This window comes from Lagenorhynchus albirostris, chromosome 19 (assembly GCF_949774975.1).
Source record: "Lagenorhynchus albirostris chromosome 19, mLagAlb1.1, whole genome shotgun sequence".
NCBI lineage: Eukaryota > Metazoa > Chordata > Mammalia > Artiodactyla > Delphinidae > Lagenorhynchus > Lagenorhynchus albirostris.
The window spans coordinates 17,769,710-17,797,332 of record NC_083113.1 but is presented as its reverse complement, the minus strand read 5'-3'; the positions used below and the strand labels follow the sequence as shown (position 1 = coordinate 17,797,332).

General features: G+C 41.4%; 1 protein-coding gene across 3 annotated transcripts; it reads left to right on the top strand.

Annotated features, from left to right (window-relative positions):
• Positions 1 to 593: 593 nt before the first annotated feature.
• On the top strand, positions 594 to 27,524 carry PDCD2L (programmed cell death 2 like). 3 transcript variants are annotated; one of them, XM_060131453.1, is made up of 8 exons: positions 594 to 730; positions 844 to 1,010; positions 1,122 to 1,182; positions 2,472 to 2,845; positions 3,747 to 3,857; positions 5,172 to 5,320; positions 23,411 to 23,540; positions 27,347 to 27,524. In XM_060131453.1, coding segments are annotated over exons 1-8 (1,101 nt in total). In that variant the 5' UTR covers positions 594 to 622; the 3' UTR covers positions 27,348 to 27,524. The 3 variants fall into 3 exon arrangements, with proteins under 3 accessions (XP_059987436.1, XP_059987435.1, XP_059987434.1); XM_060131452.1 differs by lacking the exon at positions 27,347 to 27,524 and having other exon boundaries at positions 23,411 to 23,859; XM_060131451.1 differs by lacking the exons at positions 23,411 to 23,540; positions 27,347 to 27,524 and adding an exon at positions 7,751 to 7,945.
• Positions 27,525 to 27,623: the final 99 nt, after the last annotated feature.

Genomic DNA, 27,623 nt, shown 5'->3' with positions numbered 1-27,623 from the left:
AGGGAACCCTACTCAATAGTGGCCTATGTGGGAAAAGCATCTTAAAAAAAAAAAGAGTGGATATATGTATATGTATAACTGACTCACTTTGCTGTACACCTGAAACTAACATTGTAAGTCAACTATACTCCAATAAAAATTTTAAAAATAATTTAGAAAATAAATAAAAATTTAGGACTTTGTGTTTTTGTTTTTTGGGGGAGGGGCTTGTTAACGACAGTACTATTATCCAACTTATTTTATTTTATTTATTTATTTTTCACGCACCGAATGGCATGCGGGATCTTAGTTCCCCCATCCGGGATCCAATCCGCGCCCCCTGCAGTGGACGCGCGTAGCCCTAACCATTGGACCGCCAGAGATGTCCCATATCCCACTTATTTTAGATAAAACTTTTTGGTAAGACTAGTTCATGGTAGAGGGTGCCAACTTCCTTTAGCAGCGCGCACTACGAGCCAAAAAGCCTTGCCGCTCCGGGATCTTCCCCGGGTTCCAAACTGTATCCCCGGAAGCGGTCTGAAGGGGGCGGGGCCGTCTCTCAGGCGTAGGCAGTGCGCGTGCACAGAGAGGCGCACCCTCTCGGCTGCCGTAGTTCGCCTCTTCGCTTGGGCGCCTCGTCGTCATGGCGGCCGTTCGGAAGCCGGTGCTGCTCGGGCTTCGCGATACTGCGGTGCACTGCTGCCCCACGGGGCTGGGCGCCTGGACCACGAGCAAGCTGGGCGGCATTCCGGTGAGGTGGGGCGTCGGAGCCGGGGTCGGCGGGTGCTGGTGAGGGCTACGGGGTGAGGGAGTGGGCGAGGTCTCGGGTAAGAGTCAGGGTCTGAGTGCCTCCCTTGCCCTCAGGACGCCCTGCCCGCCGTGGCAGCGCCGAGGCCAGTGTGTGAACTTTGCAGGCAGCCGCTTGTCCTGGTCGTGCAGGTGTACTGCCCGCTGGAAGGCTCCCCCTTTCATCGGCTCCTGCACGTGTTCGCTTGCCCCCGCCCGGGGTGCGCTAGCGGCAGGGCGCGCAGGTAGGCGGGAGCGGGGGTGGGGGGCCAGCCCCCGGCGCACCCGGAGGGGACTGGTCAGTCGGCTGGCAGTCGGCTATAGACCCTTCACCGCAGTTTTTCTTTACTATGAAGTTGGAAGGTGTTCCGCTCCCAGTGCCTGCAAACGCGAGAGAAAGAGACGCAGGACAATCAGGTAAAGCGCTTGTGACTATCATATTATGATCTGCTGTAATTTGAGGGTATTTTCCAGAATTTCGGTTAAGACAAACTTTAAGCCATGTTCTTTGAAGTACTTTGGAATGGTTTCAGCTTTTTTTTATGTTTAGTTTTTATTACTTTTTCTTATTAGTCATCCATTTTATACCCATCAATGTATACATGTCAATCCCAATCTCCCAATTCATCACACCACCATTTGCTTTTTTTTTGAACCGTAAAATGGTACTTCCTTAACGTCTTGTTAGTTGTTTTAATTATGCACTGAAGGTATGGAAGCACATAGCTTACTGATTTTTCTGTTTGGGAAAAAGTATGAGTGTGTACATACATATCATTATATGTGTGTGTTTATAGTAAATATACTTACTGTGATAAGTATATGTGTATGTAACATATTTAATACGACAAAACTCGAATTTATTAAATTAAAAAAATCTGGCAAGTTGGTAGCTGCAGAACAAAATTCAGCTTCCCTTTGCCTGTGAATGCTGCTTTATATATACACTGAATTCTTAATGTGTGCCAAGCACAGTACTAGCAGTACTCGGAATAAAAAGGTGGTGTCTGCCTATATTTGTCAGGGTTCAGTTGCAGATAATAGAAAAGCACTTTGACTTTTTAAAGCTGAGACAGACTTAAAATTAGGTTTTTACTAACTTATTTGGATAGCCTGGAGGAGATGACTCCAGGAGTGAGCTCCGGAACCACACCTCAGAACTGGCCTGTCAAGGAGCTGCTAACCTCTCTTGCAGTCAGGAAACTGAGATGTGTTCCGGTGAATGGAAGCTGCCCTGTTCAGAACTGTTGACTCCAGAGCCTTGCTGTCTCCATCTACAGATCAGCTACCTTTTTTTTCATGGCTCTTCTTTCCACTTCACTCTGTCTCAAGTTTGTGTCTCCCTCTAGACACAGACAGACCCCCTGATCACACCTAGGACCCCAGGTGCTTAGGAGTCTGGGAAATGTAGTTCTTTCTTACCATGTGCAATACATGAAGCACAACTGAAAGAGATGTTGAAGAAACCACTGTACTGCATTTGCCATGGTGCCCCTGAAAAGGAAGCACAATATTTGTCACCTCCAACCTGCTTTTGAGTAAATGGGGTCCAGGAAGTTGAATCAGAGTGTGCCAGAGTGGAGGGTGGGGGGTGCTGGTGTTAAGGCTCCCTCAGGAGGGTGAAGGGACGGGTGGCTCAGGAAGCCAAGGGAGTAGGTGAGATCACCCAAGTGTGCTTGAACCACATTCACTGGATATTTTTCCAGAAACAGGAAAATGGCCTCACAGCTGAGGATTGGTGTGAAGGTGCAGATGACTGGGGAAGTGACAGGGAGGAGGCGCCTCCACCACAGGTTATCTCAGATTTTGGAAATGATTCCAGCCGTGCCAAAGACAGAGACTGGACTGCCCAGCTCCAAGACCTCCGCCTGCAGGATACTGTCCCGGGTGCTGCTCTTCCTGTGCCTCTCGGGGAAGGGATGGCCTTGCCTTCCGTGCTGCCACAGTTCCTGCCCTACTACATCTGTGTTGTTGATGAGGATGACTACAGAGACTTCGTCAGTCTAGATCATGCTCAGAGCCTTCTGAGGGAGTATCAACAGAGAGAGGGAATTGACATGGAACACTTGCTTTCCCAAAGGTGAGAGTGCGTACTGCTGAGCGTGAGAGGTGATTTGATCAGGAAGCTGCCACAGTAGGTACCCTTTGGTTTTACCCTCGTATCTGGGGAAACTTTTTCAGGCAGCACTTGTGTGTGTAGGACCTTTCTGCTTCGTGCCTCTCAGATGAGAAAGGGAGACAGACAAGGGGATCTTACCAGCCACCCTTGAGTTAGCTTGAAAACACTTTGTTCTGTTTATAGGGACCCTCAGGAAGGTGAACAAACAGAAGTTAGGGATACCAAGTATTTACACAAGATGGGTTTACTAGCTCTTTAACTTTTCTGTTTTTAAATGTATAACAGAGACAGGTAAGTTAGAAAAATGCCATTTGTTTATTGACTCTTGCCTGTGGCTCAAGAACTGGCCTAGGACCTCAGAGACCCTCCCAGAGCCTCAATTCTCCCCTGTAAAATGGGGGTGATACTGATATCTGGGTGGTGTATCTCTTCACATGGTTTTTGGAGTTAAGTGTGAGAATAGGTCTTGAAAGGCTTTATAAACCAAAACCCTCTAAAGTTTGAAGTAAGAATAATCGCTTTGCTATTATAATAGAATTACAGTAGGATATATGGGGAGTTGACCTGGTTCTTTACCAGAGCTGTATCATTTGTAAGCTTTTTCAGAATACTGTTGGAGTGTGTGAAGAAGTGTTGGTGTTTGAAAGTAATCCATAATGGAGAAAGAAATGGAGAGAGTGAGTGGACATACTGACTTTTTAAATTGCAAATAATTATCCAGAGTTGAAAATGGCAAGGAAGCAGGGCTTGAGAGAAGGGTAGCGGGGGGTTACTGCTGTTCAGTATAATTTTCAGTATATTTCTAAATACTGTGATTCTCTGGATATATACAGGCAAAAGTGTTTTTTGCTTCTCTTTTTAGTCTTTCTAGTGATGGTGATGAAAAATATGAGAAGACCATAATTAAAAGTGAAGATAAGATGTTTTACAAATTCATGAAGAGAATTGCTGCTTGTCAAGAGCAGATTTTGAGGTAAAGGCACATTTTTTTAAATTGTTTTTCTTGATTGTAAAAGTAATGTATATAGGGCTTCCCTGGTGGCGCAGTGGTTGAGAGTCCGCCTGCCGATGCAGGGGACACGGGTTCGTGCCCCGGTCCGGGAGGATCCCACATGCCACGGAGCGGCTGGGCCCGTGAGCCATGGCCGCTGAGCCTGCACGTCTGGAGCCTGTGCTCCGCAACGGGAGAGGCCACAACAGTGAGAGGCCTGCGTACCGGGGAAAAAAAAAAAAAAGCAAAACCTACTTACATATGTGCATCCAAATGCATAAAAAATAAGTGAACTTAATAAAAATCTTAGCTTCTTGGTTTGAGGAATACTGTAGATTTTGGTTTTCTTGTTATACTTTACTGTGTTTCCCAAACTAATATACATTATTTTTATTTATTTATTTTTGTGGTACGCGGGCCTCTCACTGTTGTGGCCTCTCCCGTCGCGGAGCACAGGCTCCGGATGCACAGGCTCAGCGGCCATGGCTCACGCGCCCAGCCGCTCCGCGGCACGTGGGATCTTCCCGGACCGGGGCAGAAACCCGTGTCCTCTGCATCGGCAGGCGGACTCTCAACCACTGCGCCACCAGGGAAGCCCTAAAAGTATTTTCGATTAAGGTCTTACTGTATAGCGCAGGGAACTATATTCTGTATCCTGTGATAAACCATAATGGAAAATAATATGAAAAAGAATATATATATGTATAACTGAGTCACTATGCTGTACAGCAGCAGTTAAACACAACTTTGTAAATCAACTATACTTCGGTAAAATTAAAACACATAAAGTCTGTCTGATAATTCCATCATTTTGGCTGTGGGTCTCCTGGTATTCTTTCTTTATGGGTCAATTTTTTCTGCTGCTTTGAATATCTAGTAACTTAAAAAAATTGTTTACTGGAAATTGTATTTTGAAGAACAGTAGATACCGAAGTTAATATTTATTCCTTAGGGGTGTATGCCCCTTCTTCTGTAAGGCCAGTACTGTGGGGGGCTGAGTCTTTTGAATCTGCAGCTGAGCTGAGTCTGGGCTTTGTTGCAGTTTTAGTTAGATTCAGTTCAACATTAGCTTTAGTGCCTTCATCTAGACTTGGTAACCATTGACAAGAATTCAGATATCTTGCTCTGATATACAACCTTGCAGCTAGTTTTCTGGGCCTTTGGATTTTCTTTGTTCTCTGGTTTTGCTCCGGATACTCTCCAAGAAAGAAACAAAATTTGCAAAGCGTGGTGTTAGATGTTGGAATGTGACTTGTATGTGGCCCTGATTCACGGTTCTTTATTTCATTGCTCTAGGTATTCCTGGAGTGGGGAACCACTTTTCTTGACCTGCCCTACATCAGAAGTCACTGAGCTCCCAGCCTGCAGTCACTGTGGAATCCGAAGGATATTTGAGTTTCAGCTTATGCCAGCGCTGGTCAGCATGCTCCGCAGTGCTAATTTAGGTAATAAGCCATTCATTTATTTGAGTTTGTGGGTTTCTAGCACTAATTTGGAATTATTTTAAAAATGAAAGACTATTGTTTCATTTTTGTTTCCTTATAAAATATAAGCATATTACATAAAATTTGGGAAATTAGAATTATTATTATTTTTTAAATATTTATGTTATTTTTTAATTTTCTTTATTTTTTTTGGCTGCACTGCGTCTTAGTTGCGGCACGCGGGATCTTCGTTGAGGCGTGCGGGCTTCTCTCTAGTTTGGCATGTGGGTTTTCTCTCTCTAGTTGTGGAACACGGGGTCCAGAGCATGTGGGCTCTGTAGTTTGCGGCACGTGGGCTCTCTTGTTGAGATGTGCGAGCTCAGTAGTTGTGGCGTGCGGGCTTAGTTGCCCCACAGCGAAATTAGAATTATTTTAAGAAAACTTGTGTTGCTTCCATTTGGGGCTATTGTAAAGTTACTATCAACATTTGTGTACAAGTCTTTATATGGACATAGGCTTTTCGGTAAGTATCTAGGAGAAAAATGGTTGAATTATATGGTAAGTGTGTGTTTAACTTTTTAAGACATTGCCAAACTGTTTTCCAAAGAGGTTGTGCCACTTATATCCCAACCAGCAATACATGAGAGTTGCACATCCTTGGCAACACTTGATATGGTCTGTCTTTTTCATTTTAGCCAGTCTCACAGGTGTGTAGTGATGTCACATGGTTTTAATTTGCATTTCTCTAACAACTAATGATTTTGAGCATCTTTTCATGTGTTTATTTACCACTGTATGTTTTCTTTGGTGAAGTATCTGTTCTAATCATTTTCTCTTTTTAAAAATTGGATAGTTTGTCTTCTTATTACTGAATTTTGAGAGTTTTGTATCTATTCTGGATACAAGTCCTTTAGTATATAATTTATAAATATTTTCTCCAAGTCTGTGGCTTGCCTTTTTTTATTTCTGTTTTTTTGGTATGGACTTTATTCTTTAGAAGCTTTCAGTTTACAGAAAAATTAAGAAATAGTACATAGAGTTCCCGTATACCTCACACCCAGTTTCCCCTTTATTAACATTTTACATTAATGTGGTACTTTTGTTACAATTAATGAACCAGTATTAATACATTATTAACTAAAATCATAGTTTATTTAGATTTCCTTAATTTTTACCTGATATCCAAGAGCCTGTCCTGGATACCACAGTGCATTTAGTTGTTGTGTCTCTTGCCTCTGATGGATTTTCAGACTTCCTCATTTTTGAAGACCTTGACAATTTTGGGGAGTACTGGTCACTTACTTTGTAAGATGCCCCTATATTGGAATTTGTCTGATTTTTTTCTTATAATCAGAATGAGATTATGGGTTATTGAGAGGAAAATCACAGGGGTAAAATGCCATTTTCTTCATGTCACACATGATATCAAGGGTGCATCTTTATACATTGACTGTTGATGTTAGCCTTGATCACCTGGTGTTTCAGGTTTCTCCACTTGAAAACAATTCCTTTTTCTCCCCCTAGTCAGAATAAAATGACTTGTCTTTTTATTCTCTAAACAGTGTCCTTTCAAAAAACAGTTTTTAATTTTGAAGGACAATTGATTAATTTTTTCTTGTATGGATCATGTTTTTAATGTCTTGTCTAAGAAATAATTGCCTAGCCCAAGGACACTAGTTTTTTCCTAGTTTTATGTTTTACATTTAGATTTATGTCCATTTTGAGTTAACTTTTATATATAGTGTGAGGTATGGATCAAGTTCATTCTTTTCCATGTGAATATCCAGTTGTTTCAGCACCATTTATTGATAAGGATATTCTTTCTCTGCTGAATTATCTTTTACCTTTGTTGAAAATTGGTTGTCCATATATGTATTAATTTATTTGTGTACTCTCTGTTCTGCATTCTGTTCCATTAATCTGTTTTTCTGTTTTGACACCACTGCCACACTGTCTTGACTACTGTAGCTTTGTAGGATTTGTAATCTGGTAGTGTCAATCTTGCAGCTTTATTCTTCCTTTTCAAGATATTTTGACTCTTCCAAGTCCTTTGCATTTCTGTGTTTTTAAGAATCAGCTTGTCAGTTTCTTTAAAAAGTAAAAGGCATTCTGGGGTTTTGAGTGGGATTGCATTGATTCTCTGGATCAGTGTGGGGAGAATTGATATCTTAATGTTGAGTCTTCCAACTCATGTACATAGTATGTCTTTCCATTTATTTACGTTCTCTTTAATTTCTTGCAGCAGGGTCTTATACTTTTCAATGTATAGTCTTACACATCTTTTTTCAGTTTTGTCTCTAAATATTAACTGCTTTTTTATGTTATTGTAAATGGCATTTAAAAAATTTCAATTTCGATGTTTGCTGCTAGTATATTTAAATATAATTGATTTTTTAAAAGATATGTTGTAAAATATACATACTTAAAATTTACCATTTTGTGGTCATGAAGAATCTAGGGGCAAGATGGCAGTAAAGATGCAAACCTACTGGAGAATGGACTTGAGGACATGGGGAGGGGGAAGGCTAAGCTGGGACAAAGTGAGAGAGTGGCATGGACATACACTACCAAATGTAAAATCGATAGCTAGTGGGAAGCAGCAGCATAGCACAGGGAGATCAGCTCCGTGCTTTGTGACCACCTAGAGGGGTGGGATAGGAAGGGTGGGAGGGAGGGAGACGCAAGAGGGAAGAGATATGGGGATATATGTATATGTATACCTGATTCACTTTGTTATAAAGCAGAAACTAACACACCATTGTAAAGCAATTATATTCCAATAAAGATGTTAAAAAAATTTACCATTTTAGCCATTTCTTTAAGTGTATAGTTTAGTGGCATTAAGTATATTCACAATATCATGTAACCATCACCACTATCTATTTCCAAAACTTCTTTGTTATCCCAAACAGAAAATCTGTACCCATTAAGAATTAACTACTCGCCCACTCCCAGAAAGGAATTAACCCCCCCATTTTCTCTTCCCCTAGTTGCTGGTAACCTCTATTCTCTCTTTCTGTCTCTGTGAATTTACCTGTTCCAGATACCTCATATAAGTGGAATCATACAACATTTGTCCTTTTGTGTCTGGCGTATTTCCCTTAGCATAATGTTTTCAGGGTTTGTCCGTGTTGTAGCATGTATCAAAATTACCTTCCTTTTTATAGTTCATTGTATGTATATACAAATTTTAAAAATTCTTTAACTTGATGAGGTTTCCATCCTTTAGCTATTATGAGTAATGCTGCTGTGAACAGTGGTATACAAATATCTGTTTGACTCCCTGTTTTTAGTTCTTTTGGGTATATCCTAGGAATGGCATTGCTGGGTCATTTTTAGAGCTGTAAACACATACATTGAAAACAAAGAAAAATCTCAGATCAATGACCTAACTGTTTACCTTTTAAGGAACTTGAAAAAGAAGACCAACCAACCAAAGCTCACAGAAGAAAGGAAGGAATAAAGGCTAGAGCAGAGATCTTAAAGGATAATATAAAAACAACAGAGACAAGTGTTCTAAACCAAATTTTTTGGTGTGGATTCTTTAGGATTTTCTACATATAAGATCAGATCATCTCTATTTACTAATACATATTTTATATATATACACACACACATGTTAGTTTTTGCCAAATGTAATGGTTTTACATGGGATGGTGGCTGATTACATTTGATCTTTATGACCATGGAGTATTCTTATGTGTATCTAAAGTACTTTTAGAATAGACATGAAAATATTCCACCTACTCATCGAATTCACAAAACATGTTTATTCATTGTACAATATTTTAAAAGGTTAGCGTGGTTTAATTTTAGAAGCAGAAATTCTGTCTCTTAAGATGATGAGTTGACCAAGGCACACGTTTGGCATAATCATATACAGTTGAGGAATAATGGCTTCTATCTCTTTGCGCAGCTGCCATAGTCACTCATGTATAGTATCTGCAATGAGGGCATTTTTATGTCAGCATTATCTTTTTCCGGTTTACCAGTAATTCCCTGAGGTACATCATATCCATTTCCTCTTTTATTTCAGCAATCAGTAAACCTTTCTTCTGTGGTTATGGAAGTGTTCTTAACATGACCATACCTTGTCATGTGACGTATTTGTTGACCATGGCCTACTTCTCTTTTACAATCAGCAACAAGGAAAGTTGTTTGCTTTTTGTATTCCCTACTGTATTTCAGATCTAACCTGATTTCTTAGGACCTTTATATATTTCTTTTGAATCGCTTTAAGCACATAAGAAGAGATCACTTTTTATCTTTACCTACATCATTAGGTGTATGGACATTATAATAACATGTAATTTTTTTTTACTACACTGAAAATCATTTCAGACTTTGATCTTGGAGTAGTTTTTCTAAGAGGTGACTTGTTGCTGGGACAAAATATAGCAACAACTAAAATCACTTGCAGGATTGTCTACTATTTTTGTTTCTTTAAATTTGTCAGTTTTGGGGGCTTCCCTGGTGGTCCAGTGGTTAAGACTCCGGTGCTTAAGGGCACGGGTTTGATCCCTCATTGGGGAAGTCCTGCAAGCTGTGGAGTGCAGCCAAAAAAAAAAAAAAAAATTTGTCACTTTCTGGTAACTATCCTAGGAACTGGTGAGTTCTAGGTATTTTTTAAACAATTCTGGTTAGAAAACATCAAGATGAAACACTGAATCTTTGTGGTCAGAAATTCTGTTATCATTATTCTAATATGAATATTTGAGTTGAAGATAATTTGATTTTGATCTGTTAGTGTGGAAATGTAAGTATGGAGACAAAGACAAAATAAAAACAAGCATTCTTGGGATTTCCCTGGTGGCGCAGTGGTTAAGAATCCACCTGCCAATGCAGGGGACACGGGTTCGAGCCCTGGTCCGGGAAGATCCCACATGCTGTGGAGTAACTAAGCCTGTGTGCCACAACTACTGAGCCTGCACTCTAGAGCCCACATGCCACAACTACTGAAGCCTGCGTGCCCAGAGCCCATGCTCCACAACAAGAAAAGCCACCTCAATGAGAAGCCCATGCACTGCAATGAAGAATAGCCCCCTGTCAGATTTCCCTGGTGGTGCAGTGGTTAAGAATCCGCCTGTCAACACAGAGGACACGGGTTCAGTCTGTGGTCTGGGAAGATCCCACATGCTGTGGAGTAACTAAGCCCATGCACCACAACTACTGAGCCTGCGTTCTGGAGCCCGCGAGCCACAACTACTGAGCCCGTGCGCCACAACTACTGAGCCTGCACGCTAGAGCCTGTGTGCCACAACTACTGAAGCCCGCGCGCTTCACCTACTGAAGCCCGTGTGCCTAGAGCCTGTGCTCTGCAACAAGAGAAGCCACTGCAATGAGAAGCCCTCACACTGCAATGAAGAGTAGCCCCCGCTTGCCCGCAACTAGAGAAAGCCCACGTGTAGCGATGAAGACCCAATGCAGTCAAAAAAATAAAAAATAAAATTAAAAAAAAGAAAAGAAAAAGAGTAGCCCCTACTCGCTGCAACTAGAGAAGGCCCACGCACAGCAACAAAGACCCAATGCAGCCAAAAATAAAATAATAAATAAATTAATTAAATAAATTAAAAAGAAATAAACTTAAAAAAACAAGTATTCTTGGAAAAAAAGATCACATCATCTGCAAGAGAGATAATTTTTATTTTAAAAATATTTATTTATTTTGGCTGTGCTGGGTCTTAGCTGTAGCACACAGGATCTTTGTTGCGACATGCGGGATCTTTAGTTGCAGCATGTGGGCTTCTTAGTTGCGGCATGTGAACTCTTAGTTGTGGCGTGCATGTGGGATCTAGTTCCCCGACCAGGGATCGAACCCAGGCCTCCTGCATTGGGAGCACGGAGTCTTACTGACTGGACGACCTGGGAAGTCCCCAACAGAGATAATTTTACTTCCTTCTTTCTGATTTGTATGCCTTTTATTTTTCTTGTTCAGTTGCTCTATATAGAACTTCTGTATCGAATAGAAGTTACAAAAGTAAAAGTAGGCATCCTTTACTTGTTCCTGGTCTTAGGGGAATAGCTTTAATTTTTCACCATTAGTATTAAGTTAGCTGTGAGTTTTTCATATGTATGGCCTTTTTCAGATTGAGGAATTTACCTTCTATTTCTAGTTTATTGAGTGATTTTTATCACTACAGAGTATTGAATTTTGTCAAATGCTTTTTTTCTGCATCAGTTGAGATGATCATGGTAATTCTGTGGATTCTGTTAATGTGGTATATTATATTGATTTTGGTATGTTTAAACATCTTTCCATTCTTGGGATAAATCCCATTGGATCATAGCATATAGACCTTTTTATAAGCTCCTGGATTTGGTTTGCTAGTATTTTGTTGAGGATTTTTGCATCCGTATAAGGGCCATTGGTTTGTACTTTTCTTTTAATATCTCTGTCTGGCTTTGGTATTAGGATAATACTAGCCTCAGAGAATGAGTAAATAGTCCCTTCTATTCAATTTTTTGGCAGCCTTAAAGTAGGATTGGTGTTTATTCTTCTTTAAATGTTTTGTAACATTTACTAGTTATATTCTCTAGTCCTTGGCTTTTCTTTATAAATTTATTTATTTTATTTATTTATCTTTGGCTGCGTTGGGTCTTTGTTGCTGTGCACGGGCTTTCTCTGGTTGCGGTGAGTGGGGACTACTCTTCATTGTGGTGCACGGGCGTGGGATCTTCCTGGACCAGGGCTTGAACCCATGTCCCCTGCATTGGCAGGTGGATTCTTAACCACTGTGCTACCAGGGAAGCCCCTTGGCTTTTCTTTACTGGAAGGGTTTTGATTACTCATTCAATTTCCTTGCTATAGGTCTATTCAAATTTTCTGTTTCTTCTTTAGTCAGTTTTGGTAGATTGCATGTTTCTAGGAGTTTATCATTTCTTTTAGGTTATTCAATTTGTTGGTATACAACTGTTCATATTATTCTCTTATAATCTTCTATTTCTATGAAATTTGTCTTAATGTTTCTACTTTTTTTTTTTAAAGTAGTTATGTATTCAGTATTTTATTTATTTATTTTTGGCTGTGTTGGGTCTTCGTTTCTGTGCGAGGGCTTTCTTTAGTTGCGGCAAGCGGGGGCCACTCTTCATCGCGGTGCTCAGGCCTCTCACTATCGCGGCCTCTCTTGTTGCGGAGCACAGGCTCCAGACGCCCAGGCTCAGTAGTTGTGGCTCACGGGCCTAGTTGCTCCACGGCATGTGGGATCTTCCCAGACCAGGGCTTGAACCCGTGTCCTGTGCGTTGGCAGGCAGACTCTCAACCACGGCGCCACCAGGGAAGCCCTAATTTTTTTTTTATTTTTGGCTGTGTTGGGTCTTCGTTGCTGCACGCGGGCTTTCTCTAGTTGCAGCAAGTGGGGGCTACTCTTCGTTGCGGTGTGTGGGCTTCTCATTGCGGTGGCTTCTCTTGCAGAGCACGGGCTTCAGTAGTTGTGGCACGTGGGCTCAGTAGTTGTGGCTGAGGGCTCTAGAGTGCAGGCTCAGTAGTTGTGGCACATGGGCTTAGTTGCTCCACGGCATGTGGGATCTTCCCAGACCAGGGCTCAAACCCATGTCCCCTGCATTGGCAGGTGGATTCTTAACCACTGCGCCACCAGGGAAGTCCCAATGTTTCTACTTTCATTTTTGGTTTTAGTAATTTGAGTCTTCTCTTTTTCTTAGTCATTCTAGCTAAAGATTTGTCAATTTTGTTGATCTTTACAAAGAACAAACTTTTGATTCTGTGGGTTTTTCTCTATTGTTTTTATATTCTCCATTTAAAAAAGAATTCTGCTCTAGCCTTTGTTTTTTCCTTTCTTCTGCTGGCTTTGATAGTGTGGTCTTTTTCTAGTTCCTTAAGGTATAGACCATTAAGGTCATTGACTTGAGATCTTTCTTTGTTTTTATTGTGTGTGCTTATATCTGAAAATTTCCTCTTAGCACTGCTTTCACTGCAGTTTGGTATGTTGTGCTTTCATTTTCATTTGTCTCAAGGTATTGTCTAATTTCCTTTGTGACTTCTTTTTTGACCTGTTGGTTGTTTAAAAATGTTCTGTTTATTTTTCACGTATTTGTGAATTTTCCAGTTTTTGTCCTGTTATTGATTTCTAGTTTCATTTCATTGTGATCATAAAGATACTTAGTATGAGGTAAGTCTTCTTCAATTAATTGAGACTTATGGTATATCCTAGAGATGTTCTATGTACACTTGAAAAGAATGTGGTGTTAAGTGGTGTGTTCTTTATGTGTCTGTTAGTTCCAGTTGTCAAACTACTGCATTGTCAAACCTTCTGTTTCCTTATTGATCTTCTCTCTGGTTGTTTCATTTATTATTATAAGTGAGTTAGTTTTTTGTTTGTTTGTTTGTTTGTTTGTTTTTTGCCGTACGTGGGCCTCTCACTGTTGTGACCTCTCCCGTTGCGGAGCACAGGCTCTGGACGCGCAGGCTTAGTGGCCATGGTTCACGGACCCAGCCGCTCCGTGGCATATGGGATCCTCCCGGACCGGGGCACGAACCCGTGTCCCCTGCATCGGCAGACAAACGTTCAATCACTGCGCCACCAGGGAAGCCCATATAAGTGAGTTATTGATGTCAAGTATTATTGTAGCACTGTCTATTTCTCTCTTTAAATCTTTCAATTTTTGCTTCACATATTTAGGGTCTCTGCACATAGAAGCTTATATGTTTATAATTATTATATTTTCTTGCCCTATTGAACCTTTTATCAACACATAATGTCCCTGTTTGTCTCTTGTAACCACTTTTTATTTGAAGTTTTGTCTAACAATAAGATAGCCAGGGTTTCCCTGGTGGCGCAGTGGTTGAGAGTCCGCCTGCCGATGCAGGGGACACGGGTTCATGCCCCGGTCCGGGAAGATCCCACATGCCGTGGAGCGGCTGGGCCTGTGAGCCATGGCCGCTGAGCCTGCACGTCCGGAACCTGTGCTCCGCAACGGGAGAGGCCACAACAGTGAGAGGCCCGCGTACCGCAAAAAAAAAAAAAAAAAAAAGAAAAGAGAAAGATAGCCAACCTAGCTCTCTTTTAGTTACTGTTTGCCTAGAATATCTTTTTCTATCCTTTTGCTTTCATCCTCGTTGTGTCCCTATTATCTAAAGAGAGTATTTCTAATAGTATATAGATTAGTGTTATTTTATTATTTTTTTATATCCCATCTGTCGATGCTTTTTTTTAAATAGGAGAGTTTAATCCATGTACATTTAATGTCATTACTGATAAAGGATTTACTTCAGCCATTTAGCTATTTTCTGTATGTCTTATAATATTTTTGTTCCTCAGTTCTTCCATTATTGCCTTTTTTTTGGTATTTAGGTGATTTTATTGTAGTATACCATTTAGATTCCCTCTTTCATTGTCTGTATACAGTAAGTCTCCTACATACGAATGAGCTCCTTTCTGAGAGCATGTTTGTAAGTCCAATTTGTTCGTAAGTCCAACAAAGTTAGCCTAGATACCCAACTAACACAATCTGCTATATAGTACTATACTGTAATAGGTTTGTAATACTATTCACAAAAATAATACATAGGGGCTTCCCTGGTGGCGCAGTGGTAGGGAGTCCGCCTGCCGATGCAGGGGACACGGGTTCGTGCCCCGGTCTGGGAGGATCCCACATGCCGCGGAGCAGCTGGGCCTGTGAGCCATGGCCGCTGAGCCTACGTGTCCGGAGTCCGCAACGGGAGAGGCCACAACAGTGCGAGGCCTGCGTACGGCAAAAGAAAAAAATAATAATACATAAAAAACAAACAAAAAATAAAGAAAACATTTAAAATCTTACAGTACAGTACCTTGAAAAGTACAGTAGTACAGTACAACAGCTGGTGTACAGGAGCTGGCATCGAGTGAACAGGCAAGAGGAGTTACTGACTGGAGGAGGGAGAGGAGGTGGGAGATAATAGAGCTGAAGGATCGTCAGCAATAGGAAATGGAGGGCAGTCGGCAATTTCACTCACGCCTGATGTTGATGGAACACATGTTTGCATCTTTGAAAGTTCGCAACTTGAAGGTTCATAGGTAGGGGACTTACTGTATTTTTTAGTATTTTACTTAGTGATTACTTTGCAATTAACATCTTAAAATTTTAGCAACCTAGTTTGAATAATACCAACTTTCTTTCAATAGTATACAAACACTTCTACTTCTATATACATCTATTCTTTTCCCTTTATATTGTTAACATCACAGATTATATCTTTATACCTTGTATGTCTCTTAACATAGATTCATAATTGCTATTTTATGCATTTGCTTGTTAAATTGTATAGGAGAAAGAAGCTACAAACTAAACCAGAAGTATAATAAAGCTGTCCTTTATGAAGTTCTTTATTTTTCCTGTTTTTGAGTTACTGTCTAGTATCCTTTAATTTCAACCTGGAGAACTCCTTTTAGCATTTCTTTTATATATATATATAAATTTATTTATTTATTTGTTTTTATTTTTGGCTATGTTGGGTCTTCGTTGCTGCGCATGGGCCTTCTCTAGTTGCAGCAAGCAGGGGCTACCCTTCGTTGTGGTGTGCAGGCTTCTCATTGTGGTGGCTTCTCTTGTTGCGGAGCATGGACTCTACGGGCTTCAGTAGTTGTGGCACGCGGGCTCGGTAGTTGTGGTTCATGGGCTCTAGAGCGTAGGCTCAGTAGTTGTGGTGCATGGGCTTAGTTGCTCCGCGGCATGTAAAATCTTCCCAGGCCAGGGATAGAACCCGTGTACCTTGCATTGGCAGGCGGATTCTTAACCACTGTGCCACCAGGGAAGCCCCTAGCATTTCTTACGGGAAAAATCTACTGTTATGAACTCCCTCAGCTTTAAAAAAAAAAAGAAAAGAAAATCTGGTAATATCTTAATTCTCCTTCAATTTTGAAACATAGTTTTGACAGATACATAATTCTTTATTTACAGTCTTTCAGGACGAAATGTGTCATCCTATTGCCTCCTGGCTTTCATGGTTTCTGAGAAATCAACTGTTAAATCTTATTGAGGCTATCTTGTATGCAGCTAGTTACTTCTGTCTTGCTGCTTTCAAAGTTACCCTTTTGTCTTTGAGTTTTAACAGTTTGTCAATTTAACATTTGACTACCGTGTGTCTGGTGTGGATCTCTGAGTTTTTACTGCTTGAAGTTTGTTGAGCTTCTTGGATATGGTGTTGGAGCTAGTTGCTAAATGAAAGAAGGAAAATCTCTAAATGTCTTAATCGAGCTCTTACTAGATGATGAAGTATTTCACTAGACTCTGGAGTTCCAAAATAGATAGTTTCAGATAGTTCTTCCAGCTCAGTAGCTGCCTTAGTGCAAGGTCAGATTCCTAGAGCTTCCTACTCTGCCATGTTCCTTGACATTATTTCCACAATTGATTTTTGTATACTGATCTTGTGCCCTGCAACTGTTCTGTTGATTATTTTGTTGATTACATCAGGTTTTGAACATAGACAATCATGTCGTTTGGGGATGAAGACAGTTACTTCTTCCTTTCCTTAGCTGGCTGTCTTTTTTTTCTTTTCTTCTTCTTTTTTTTTTTTTTGCCTACTGCACTGACTAGAACCTCAGTACAGTGTTGAATGTAAATATGAGAGCAGACATCCTTGTCATATTTCTGATCATAGGAGTAAAGCAGTCAGTCTTTAATCGTTAGGTAACTTAGTAACTTGTTAACTGTAGGTTTTTTGTAAATGCTCTCATCAGGTTGAAGAAGTGCCTGTCTAATCCTATTTTTTTTGCGTTCTTTTTCTTTTCTTAACAAATTTATTTAATTATTTATTTTTGGCCACGTTGGGTCTTCGTTGCTGTGTGTGGACTTTCTCTAGTTGTGGCTAGCAGGGGCTACTCTTCGTTGCGGTGTGCGGGCTTCTCATTGTGGTGGCTTCTTTTGTTGTGGAGCATGGGCTCTAGGCGTACAGGCCTCGGTAGCTGTGGCATGTGGGCTCAGAAGTTATGGCTTACGGGCTCTAGAGCGCAGGCTCAGTAGTTGTGGCGCATGGGCTTAGTTGCTCCGTGGCATGTGAGGTCTTCCCAGAGTAGGGCTTGAACCCGTGAACCCTGCATTGGCAGGCAGATTCTTAACCACTGCGCCATCAGGGAAGTCCCTTTGAGTTCTTTTTAATAGCTGTGTATACAAGTATTATTTAAGTCATGTTTAGCAAATTGTTGCATGGTAGGTATCTACCAGTTTCTGTTGCCATCAGCCACATAGGAGGTTGTTGACGTCCCAGCATCTTCTGCAGCATCTGGTACAAAATTTTGGAAAAGTTTTGCAAATATTATTGTTAAAAACGTCATAACCTAGCAATTCCACCCAAAAGAATTGAAAACATGCGTACACCAAAACCTGTACACAAATGCTTGTATCAGCATTATTTGAAATACCCAAAAAGTGGAAGTAACTGTCAGTATACAAACAAAATGTGGTATCTCCAGTGAGTATTATTCTGCCATGAAAAGAAAGGAAGTACTACATGATAAACGTGCTGCAAATACTTGTGCCTTGAAAACATTATGCTAAGTGAAAGAAGCCAGACACAAAAGGCTACAAATTATACGATTCCTTTTATATGAAATGTCCATAATAGGCAAATCCATTGAAAGAGAAGATTAGTGGTTGCTTGTACCTGGAGGCAGGAGAGAATGGGGAGTGACTGCTAACGGGTATGGGCCTGGGGTGTCTTTCTGGGGTGATGAAAATGTTCTGGAATCTGATAGTGGAGATGTTTGTATAACTATGTGAATATGCTAAAAACCAATGAACTGTAGCTTTAGAATGGTAAATTTTATGGCATGTGAATCATATTTTAATTAAGAAAAACACCGTGTAAGCAGCTGCACAAACTCATAGTGCCTTTGGTGATCCTTATAAGGATGACAGGAACAACAATTATGACAGCAAAGTGACAATTATAACAATTAGGTTTAATGGAGGAAAAACAATTTTTTAAAAATATTTATTTTTTGGCTGTGTCGGGTGTTAGTTGCGGCACTCGGGATCTTTGTCGCGGTGCATGGGCTTCCCTCTTGTGGCACGTGGGCTCAGTAGTTGTGGTGCACGGGCTTAGTTGCCCTGCAGCATGTGGGATCTTAGTTCCCTGACCAGGGATTGAACTGGCATCCCCTGCATTGGAGGGTGGTTTCTTAACCACTGGACCATCAGGGAAGTCCCAATGGAGGTAATTAAGCCAACTTAAATAATGAACATTCATTCTTTAGGAAAAAACTTTAGTTTTATTTATTTATTTCTGTGGTACGCAGGCCTCTCACTGTTGTGGCCTCTCCCGTTGCGGAGCACAGGCTCCGGATGCACAGGCTCAGCAGCCATGGCTCACGGGCCCAGTCGCTCCGCGGCATGTGGGATCTTCCCGGACCGGGGCACGAACCCGTGTCCCCTGCATTGGCAGGCAGACTCTCAGCCACTGCGCCACCAGGGAAGCCCACGTTAGTTTTATTTTGCCCTTTTATGTATTGATAATATGTAGTTGAAATTTTTCCTGTTGCATGTGTTTTTTTAACCAGTATTTCTACAAATTAATGTTATTGACACCAATCCTGTGAGCCCTTAACTTTTTGAGATCTTCATATTTTTCTTGCTGAGGTATTCTACCTCTTCCTTGTTTGTTACACATCCTCCTCTTTTTTTTTTTTTAACTACTTTTGTGTTAGGTTTTCACAGTTCAAAAATGTATGGGTTTCTCTCAGTCTTTATTGTTGTTTTTTTTCTTTTCTTTTTAAAATTCTAAGTCAAAAAGTCTATCTCCTAGTTGTTTTTCTAGGAGATGGCTTTGTAAAATATTTAAATCATTACTCCATGCAATGTTAAGTTTACTTACATTGTTGTGACACGGATCTCCATAACTTTTTCATCTTTCAAATCTGAAGCTCTGTACCCATCAAACAACTCCCCACAACCCCTGGTAACCACCATTCTACTTTCTATTTCTATGAATTTGACTACTGTAGGTACTTCATATAAGTAGAATTATAGTATTTGCCCTTTTGTTATTGCCTTACTTCACTTAGCATAATGTCCTTAAGGTTCATCCGTGGTAGCATGTGTCAGAATTTCCTTCCTTCTTAAGGCTGAGTAAATATCCTATCATATGTATATACCGATTTTGTTTATCTGTTCGTTCGTTGATGGACACTTGCTTCTACCTCTTGGCTATTATGACTAATGCTGCAATAAACATGGGTATACAAATATCTCTTTGAGATCCTGCTTTCATTTCTTTTGGTTATATACCCAGAAGTGGAATTGCTGGATCGTATGGTAATTGTATTTCATTTTATTTTTTCGAAGAACCACCATACTGTTTTCCATAGTGGCTGCACCATTTTATATTCCCACTCAACAGTGCACAAGAGTTCCAGTTCCTCCATATCCTCACCAACACGTATTTTCTGTGTTTTTCATAGTAGCCATCCTAATAGGTGTGAGGTGCTACCTGATGGTTTTGATTTGCATTTCCCTAATGATTAGTGATGTTGAGAATCTTTTCATATTAATGACTTATTAGTCATTTTCATATCACTTTATGTAAATGCCTATGCAAGTCCTTTGTCCATTTTTTTTTGCGGTACGCGGGCCTCTCACCCTTGTGGCCTCTCCCGTTGCGGAGCACAGGCTCCGGACGCGCAGGCCCAGCGGCCATGGCTCACGCGCCCAGCCGCTCTGCGGCATGTGGGATCTTCCTGGACCGGGGCACGAACCCGTGTCCCCTGCGTCGGCAGGCGGGCTCTCAACCACTGCGCCACCAGGGAAGCCCCCTTTGTCCATTTTTTAATCAGCATATTTATTATTTGTTGTTGAGTTGTAGGAGCTGCTTATATATTCTAGATGTTAACTCCTTATCAGATATGATTTGCAAATATTTTCTCCCATTCCACTGATTGTGTCCTTTGATGCACATAAGTTTTTAATTTTGATATAGTCCAGTTTGTCTGTTTTTTCTTTTGTTTCCTGTGTTTTGCTGTCACATCCAGGAAATCCTTACCATGTACTTCGTTTTAATTTATTATTTATTTATTTATGTATGTAATGGCTGCGTTGGGTCTTTGTTGCTGCGTGCGGGCTTTTTCTAGTTGTGGTGAGCCGGGGCTACTCTTCGTTGTGGTGCCCGGGCTTCTCGTTGCGGTGGCTTCTCTTGTTGGGGAGCATGGGCTCTAGGCACGTGGGCTTCAGTAGTTGTGGCTCGCGGGCTCCAGAGCGTAGGCTCAGTAGTTGTGGTGCACGGGCTTAGTTGCTCTGTGGCCTGTGGGATCTTCCCAGAGCAGGGCTTGAACCCGTGTCCCCTGCATTGGCAGGCAGCTTCTTAACCACTGCGCCACCAGGGAAGTTCCTAGGTAATGGGTTCTTTACTCAAGAGGCCCTAGTTTCTATAAGATCCTCTGAAATTAAGAGAATTATATTCATTCTGTATTTCAATTTTGAATAGTATGCATTATCTTTACTATAACAGATAAGGAAATGTATACCCTACTCCATCTCCAAATATTTGAGTATCATTTTTGCTTTATCAAGGTTTTTAAGTCTGTATTCTATAGCCATAATTCTCATAGCTGTTTAGCCTATGAATTCTTTATTTTGACTGTTCTCTCCTGGCTGGAATCTATCAAATAATAGCCTCAAAGAGGGCTCATAGGTGTTGTTCTTACTTTAGAATGTGTGTGCTGGTCTGCCTTTATATTTGAAGGACAGCTTATGTATAAAGTGCTTAAGCCCCACTTTCTTTCTTCAAAACTTTGTAATTGCCCATGCTGTCAACAGTGAGAGCCCCACCAGTCCTTTTATCTTGTACCTCCTGTCATCTCCCATGGCTGCGTCTCACCGGGAAGTATGTTTTGGCATTGAATGTTGCTTTGTAGAAGTCTGAGGGTGGACTGATTTCCACCCCGCCCCACCGCCGCCACCTTTGTAACTAACTTTATGCTAGGATGCCTGTAGAATTTTATTTATTTATGAAGTCCAGGCACTGAACTAACATATGTCTTGCCGTCCCATTGTTCTATAATCCTTTTATTGTGGGACAGGATAGGTCTTCTGACCTATATATTTAGTTTTTCTTCCTTTTTATTTCTGAGTATCTTTTCTGTTGAATTTGTAGCTTTTCTACGGAAGCAACACCAGTTGCTTTGGTCACCTTTCTCCTCTCAAATGCATGCTTTTCCCTTTCCCTCTACATTCATTGAGATTCTCTCAAGCCTTTTTTTCTACCTATAATTAAGTTTCACCTGTCTTTTCTGTTTCTTGTGGTTTCTGATGTTTTTCATTGGATGTGTAATGGGACTGTTTTGATCTCCATATGCCGTGTCTTTCTCCTCCCCCTCCCTCATCCCCCAAATGTGGCAGGTCTCTGGGCTCATGTATAATACTCAGCTACTTGGTATTTTATTCTCTCTAATTCCTTACACCTCCTTCTTTCATCTCCTGGTGGTTACTATTACTGAGTTTCAGCCTTCTGATGCCCTCTGAAAACTGCCTGTTGCTCATTCTAGTTGGGAATTATCTCAAATTCACCACGTTATTTTTTCAAAATCAGCTCTATTTTGGCCTTTCTTTGTACTGTCTTTGATTTTCTTTCTATTATTGCTGTCTACATTTTTAAAAAGTATTTTTCTTTTGCTGCTGCAAACCAGTTGCCCAACTGCTCCTTTTCACTCCTGATTTCCTATTCTGATTTCAACAGGAGTTCTTGTTGCTCATGTTCTCTTGATGACATTCTTCGTGGCTCCATCCATCAATAAACTTCTATAAATTCTTACGATTTATTTTCTACTTTTTGCCTGTATCCTTTCTTGAAGGTAGTGTTCTGTCAGTGTGACATATTTTAAAATGATCTTCAATGTCAGATAGTCTAGACATTTGCAATGAAGACTAATTGAGATTTTTTGTTTATTTTCAAAGTATATTTTACTGGGACTTCCCTGGTGGTCTAGTGGCTGGGACACTGTGCTCCCAATGCAGGGGGCCTGGGTTCGGTCCCTGGTCAGGGAAGTAGATCCCACATGCCACACCTAAGAGTTCGCATGCCACAACTAAAGAACTCACATGCCGCAACTAAGACCCGATGCAGCCAAATAAATAAATAAACATTTTTTTTTAAAAAGTATATTTTACTGAGAAATCTGTGGGTTTTTTTGCAATCAGCAGTCACTTTTTGTAGGAATACTGCAACTGTATTGTGACTGAAAACTAGTGAGCACTGTTTTTGCTTTAAGTAATTATTTTTTCAGTGTGTAAGGTAGAATCACTCCCTGTGGCAACGCCAGTTATCCTCATATTGAGCCATCTTTTTCCTTCCTTTGTATTTTCTTCTAATTGCTTGACAGTTCACACTTAAGATGTGCCAGGCTCTGTTCTAAGTATCTTACATGTATTGGCTTGTTTACTCTTCCTTACAGCAACCTTGTCATCATGATAGATATAGTCATTATAACATAGAGATGAAATCACTTGCTCAGGGTGGTAGAGCTGGGGTTTAAACTCCAACAATCTTGTTCCAGAGTCTGGGCTCTATCCACTAAGCAAACTTTGAAATTTTTTTTTTTTGATGGGTATACTATTTTATTAACATTTAAATTTCACCAAGAGTTCAAGTATATGCTAGCCATTTGTTCAGATTTTTGAAATAAAGACAAAATGGGCAGACGGCTTTGAGGGTGCGATGTATTTAACACTGCCCAATATATTCACCAACTAGACAATCGAAGGGGTGGTATGACTATACACTTAGGAGCACCAAGTACAGGAACAAGCCCTGGAATTGGAAGAAAAATCTGCCATTCAGGACTGAACAGAGGTCTTTGGTTGCTGACAGAATCTCCCCTTGACTTCAGACATGAGACAAACCGAGGGAGTCTGTCAGTATACAAAAACCACTGCCTTTAGTAACAGGATGGACTTGCCAGAACCAATTCAGATTGTGGGGACCAGTCTGAAGTGAGCAGGGTTGGCTGGAGGCTGGAAATGTTGCACCTGAAGGCCAGCATCGGCCGATGACAGCAGCCGTGTTCTAAAAATCGCTGATTTCTACACAAGTTCCTAAGATGCTTTCCCCAAACAGGGCAAACTTTGAATATTGAGTGTATCTCATAAGTTTTCTCTTTGCTGGAATCCTGAATATGTTGTATTTTTCAGGTCTTTCTGTGGAATTCGGAACCATTCTAATATACACATGTGAGAAGAGTTGCTGGCCTCAAAATCATCAGACTCCCGTGGAAGAATTTTGTATTATCCAAGAGGACCCAGATGAATTATTATTTAAGTAGTGCGTTTCCTTTTGTGTTTTTTTGTTTGTTTGTTTTCATTTTTGGCTGCGTTAGGTCTTTGTTGCTGCACGTGGGCTTTCTCTAGTTGCAGAGAGAGGGGGCTACTCTTCATTGCGGTGCGCTGGCTTCTCATTGCGGTGGCTTCTCTTGTTGCGGAGTACAGGCTCTAGAGCACAGGCTCAGTAGTTGTGGCCCATGGGCTTAGTTGCTCTGTGGCATGTGGGATCTTCCTGGACCAGGGCGTATTCTTAACCTCTGTGCCACCTGGGAAACCCTTTCCTTTGTTTATATAAATTAAAGCAAATTTTAATGTTTAAATTGTGTTTTTACCTCATTTTGCCTCACAATTTATTAGCTCTTGTTTCTTGTTTCTTTTTGCTTTTTCGCACCCCTGATGGGTCTGGAGCCAGGACTAGAACCTCCCAGCTGTGGACTGGTTAACCCTTCCAGGGTCAGTGGCCTGTGTCCACAGTGGCAGCTCAGAATGTGGCTCCTCTGTAGCCCAGAGGGCAGGTGATCCTATGTAAGCAGACTGGTGGGTTCTAGGAGGGAGAGCAGCTGGAGAGCCATGAGCGCAGCCAGCCACGTACTACCCCTGCAGCCTTGGCACTTTTGCTGTCCCTGGGTGCTGACAGAGCAAACTACTGGAACTGCTCCAGCTGCTTGAGGCTCCTGCCCTGTGACATGAGCTGTTTATACCTGCCTGGTGTTCCCCCACCCCAGGCTCTCCGCCCTCACCTCCTGCCCCTAAAGCATCACAGGAAGGGGGCCCTTTCTCTCTTCTGGACATTGTCCTTCCATCCAGCTGTCTACCTCTCCAATCTCCCCTTTCTCCATTTAGTTTTTATGTTATCAGCTGCTTCCATTCTGCTACCCCTTGACAGCAGCATGAAAACATCTCCACCAGCTGTGTACAGACCTGCTGTTTGCCTGCATAGATGAGGAAACTGGGTATTAACATAAACAATTTGGTTGATTTATGTTAATAAACATAAACTTTGGTAAATAACACATTAGGCCCATATTATCATGAGATGTGGTTCTCCTGGGCAGTGTGTGACTGGTGAGAACCCTACCTGATGCTGCCCTGCCCTCTCCCCCTTTCCTGGGAGGGTGGGAGGCACCTGGGGGAAAGTGGCTGGCTGTGTAGAAGAAAGCGAAGGTGTTGGTCAGTGATATTTCAGGATCCCTGGGTTTGCAGGGCTGCGGCTGAGTGTGGACCTGCAGAGAGAGGTTTTGACTCCTCCTCTGTCATGCTGGAGAAGTGACCACCGGTTCCCCTGTGGCACTTCTGTTGTGGGTGGAGAATCCCTCAGACTGTCAGACCACTCACTCCAACTGGAGCAGAAAACATACTGCTTATATTTGCAGGTATATCACTTTGGATTTATTTAAATGGCCAGAGAGTACCCTCTTTTGATGAGAGGATGGGGTAGAATTGTTGCTTTAAACTGTTGATACAGACATTTGCAGACATCTGAGCTAGGTGTAATGTGGCTGACTTTTAGGTGGAGACAACTTGTGCTTCCAACCAAACATGTTCTTGAATCTAGTTACATGTTTGTATGAGGTCTTACCAAAATAGAGTACAGATTAGCAGGGGCGTTTCCCATGATCCCATAGAAATAATGTTTGTGACATATTGTTAAGGAAGCAAGATATGAGAAAACAAGTCTAGTGTGAACCCACTTAAATGTAAAACTCTTCATAGTGCTGTGCAAAAGATCTAGATCTGGAAATATAAACACCAGCAAGGCCCTGAGGAGTAGGATTAGGTGTGCAATTTTGTGAGTGGTGCTTTTCAGTTTTTACTTCCTGCACTGGCATCCTATTTGAATTTGTTAAGGTGGGCAAGCATTTTATACTTTATACACACTGTTAAAAGATAAACTGAGGCATAAGAATTTATTTGAGCAAAAATCAATTGGAACCAGGCAGCACCCAATCTAGCAGAAAGGAAGGAGCTTCAAGGAGCTAAACAAAATGACTTTTACAGGCAGAAAGGGACAGGAACAAGAAAGTTTTATCAGCAAAATAGGGGGTTGGTTATTGCCAACTTACTTTCCTTTAGGGGACGGCAGGGGTCTTTCAGGTAGATTACCTAACCAGTGCTGATCCGGTGATTCCTGATTGATGGTTTAAGATTCCATTTCTGGGAGAGCCGAAACTGTAATTAGTCTCAGTTTGGTGACATGGGGCTTAGCATAAGCGACTCCATTCTGAGCTTGTATCTTGTTTTTAACAACACACCAACCCACGAAGAATAGCAAAGCCTCAGGGTTAGGTGTCCAGCCCAGGCAAAGGAAAGAGGAGGGAGGCAGGAAAGAAGCAAAGGAAGGTGGCTCTATCCACTGTGTGTCTAGTGGGAGAAGGAAGGTCAGCATTTTGTTGAAGACCTCTGTTAGCTTTAGCTGCCACAGGGGGCCTTTATGAGAGCCAGTAGTAGGGAAGGAACATCAGCAGCTTACTATGCAAGGGTGCCTCCCACCCCAACCATGGTTGGGTGCCCTGGCCCTTCCTTCGTCTCATGGATCAGGGCAACAGACTGAGTACCCCTCACAGATCAGGCTTGGTGTGTGGCTCGTGAACCAAGCAACTGATGAGGAAGACCACAGAAGTCAAAAGCATTTTCCTCTGTTTTCCACTGTCAATCAACAAAACGAAGAAAGAAGATAAGAAAAGAGTATATTTGGCGTCATAAGAATTGCAATTCGGAAGACACAGATTTGATTAAAAGGGAAGGAGTGTTCCGGGGAAGAGAAAAAGTCAGGGGCTTAGAAAGGCAAAAGCCACGAGACTGTACTCTGACACAAGAAAAGAAATACTCGTCCTTAGGGATGGCGGTCACGAGTTGTTTTAGGTTAAGGATCTGATAGATAGGCTGTCATGAGTTATATTAGGGTAAGGGTAAGTATCAAGTTTCTGGCAGATGTTCTGGATGCCTTCCTTAGGACAGTAAGTGGTCAAAACGTCAGATTTCATCCAGGCTGAGCCATGCATAAATTACTTTGTCAGTGGCCTTCCAGCTCCATTTTGGAGAGCTCTCTTAGCAATACTCTATTTTGATTTTCCTTTCACACCATCTTTTCCTTTTTCCTTCTAATAATTTTTTCTGATTTTAAAATTCACATTTTCTTTGAGGAGAATGAGCATCTGGGAAATACAGTAAAGTTTAGAGGAGAAATAAAAATTATCCATAATTTCATCACACACAGATACACAAAAATATTAACCATGGTTATTTTCTTCCTGTTTAAAAAAAGTTTTTTTTAACAAAATTTAATCATATGTGTGGTTTTGTATCTTTGTGTTTTCTTTTTCTTTTTTTTTTTGCCTGCCGGGCTCTTCATTGTGGCTCGTGGGCTCCAGAGTGCATGTGCTCAGTAGTTGCAGGTGCTGGCTTAGTTTCCCCGTGGCATGTGGGATCTTAGTTCCCTGATCAGTGATGGAACTCGCGTCCCCTGCATTTGCAGGCAGATTCTTAACCACTGGACCACCAGGGAAGTCCTTGTATCTTTTTCATTCAATATTATGAGTGTTTCCACCATCAATATTTTCCCAGGACGTACTTTGTAACTGAAACTGAGTCCCTTGGAAATCGAGTTCCTTTACTGAGTTTATGATAAATCTCTCTCCAAAACTTTATTCCCTTTCTTATCCCCTCTGATCTCAATCCTGTGCTAACTGAACACTAATCACCCAGAGTCAGATGGCTAAAATTGCTGTTGTTGATAACATCGTTAATGTACTAACCTTGCTATTATAGATGTCATCATTAAGGTATAAACTCATGTTGTTTCTCCAGAGGAAGATGAGCTAACAGACTCCTGAACCATGGACCACGTGGCCAGAAAACTGTAAACCAGAGACAGACATCCTAACTCCCAATTAAGAAATGTCACAGAAATGTCACAAGATGATGATTAATCCCAGCCTCTTTGTTCTTCCCCTTGTGGACTTAAAAAATTATTCACAACCTAAAAGTTGAGAGTTATGTTTTATTTGGCGGGAATTTTTAGGTCTTCAAGCCCGGGAGGCAGCATCTCAAGTAACCCTGAGAAAACTGCTCTGAGGAGGTGGTG

Excerpts from the sequence above, each read along its gene's own strand:
- PDCD2L (XM_060131451.1), top strand. The coding sequence starts at position 623 with ATGGCGGCCGTTCGGAAGCCGGTGCTGCTCGGGCTTCGCGATACTGCG. Across the intron at positions 731-843 it reads GCAAGCTGGGCGGCATTCCG|GACGCCCTGCCCGCCGTGGC; the intron begins GTGAGGTGGGGC and ends CCTTGCCCTCAG. Across the intron at positions 1,011-1,121 it reads GCTAGCGGCAGGGCGCGCAG|TTGGAAGGTGTTCCGCTCCC; the intron begins GTAGGCGGGAGC and ends TTTACTATGAAG.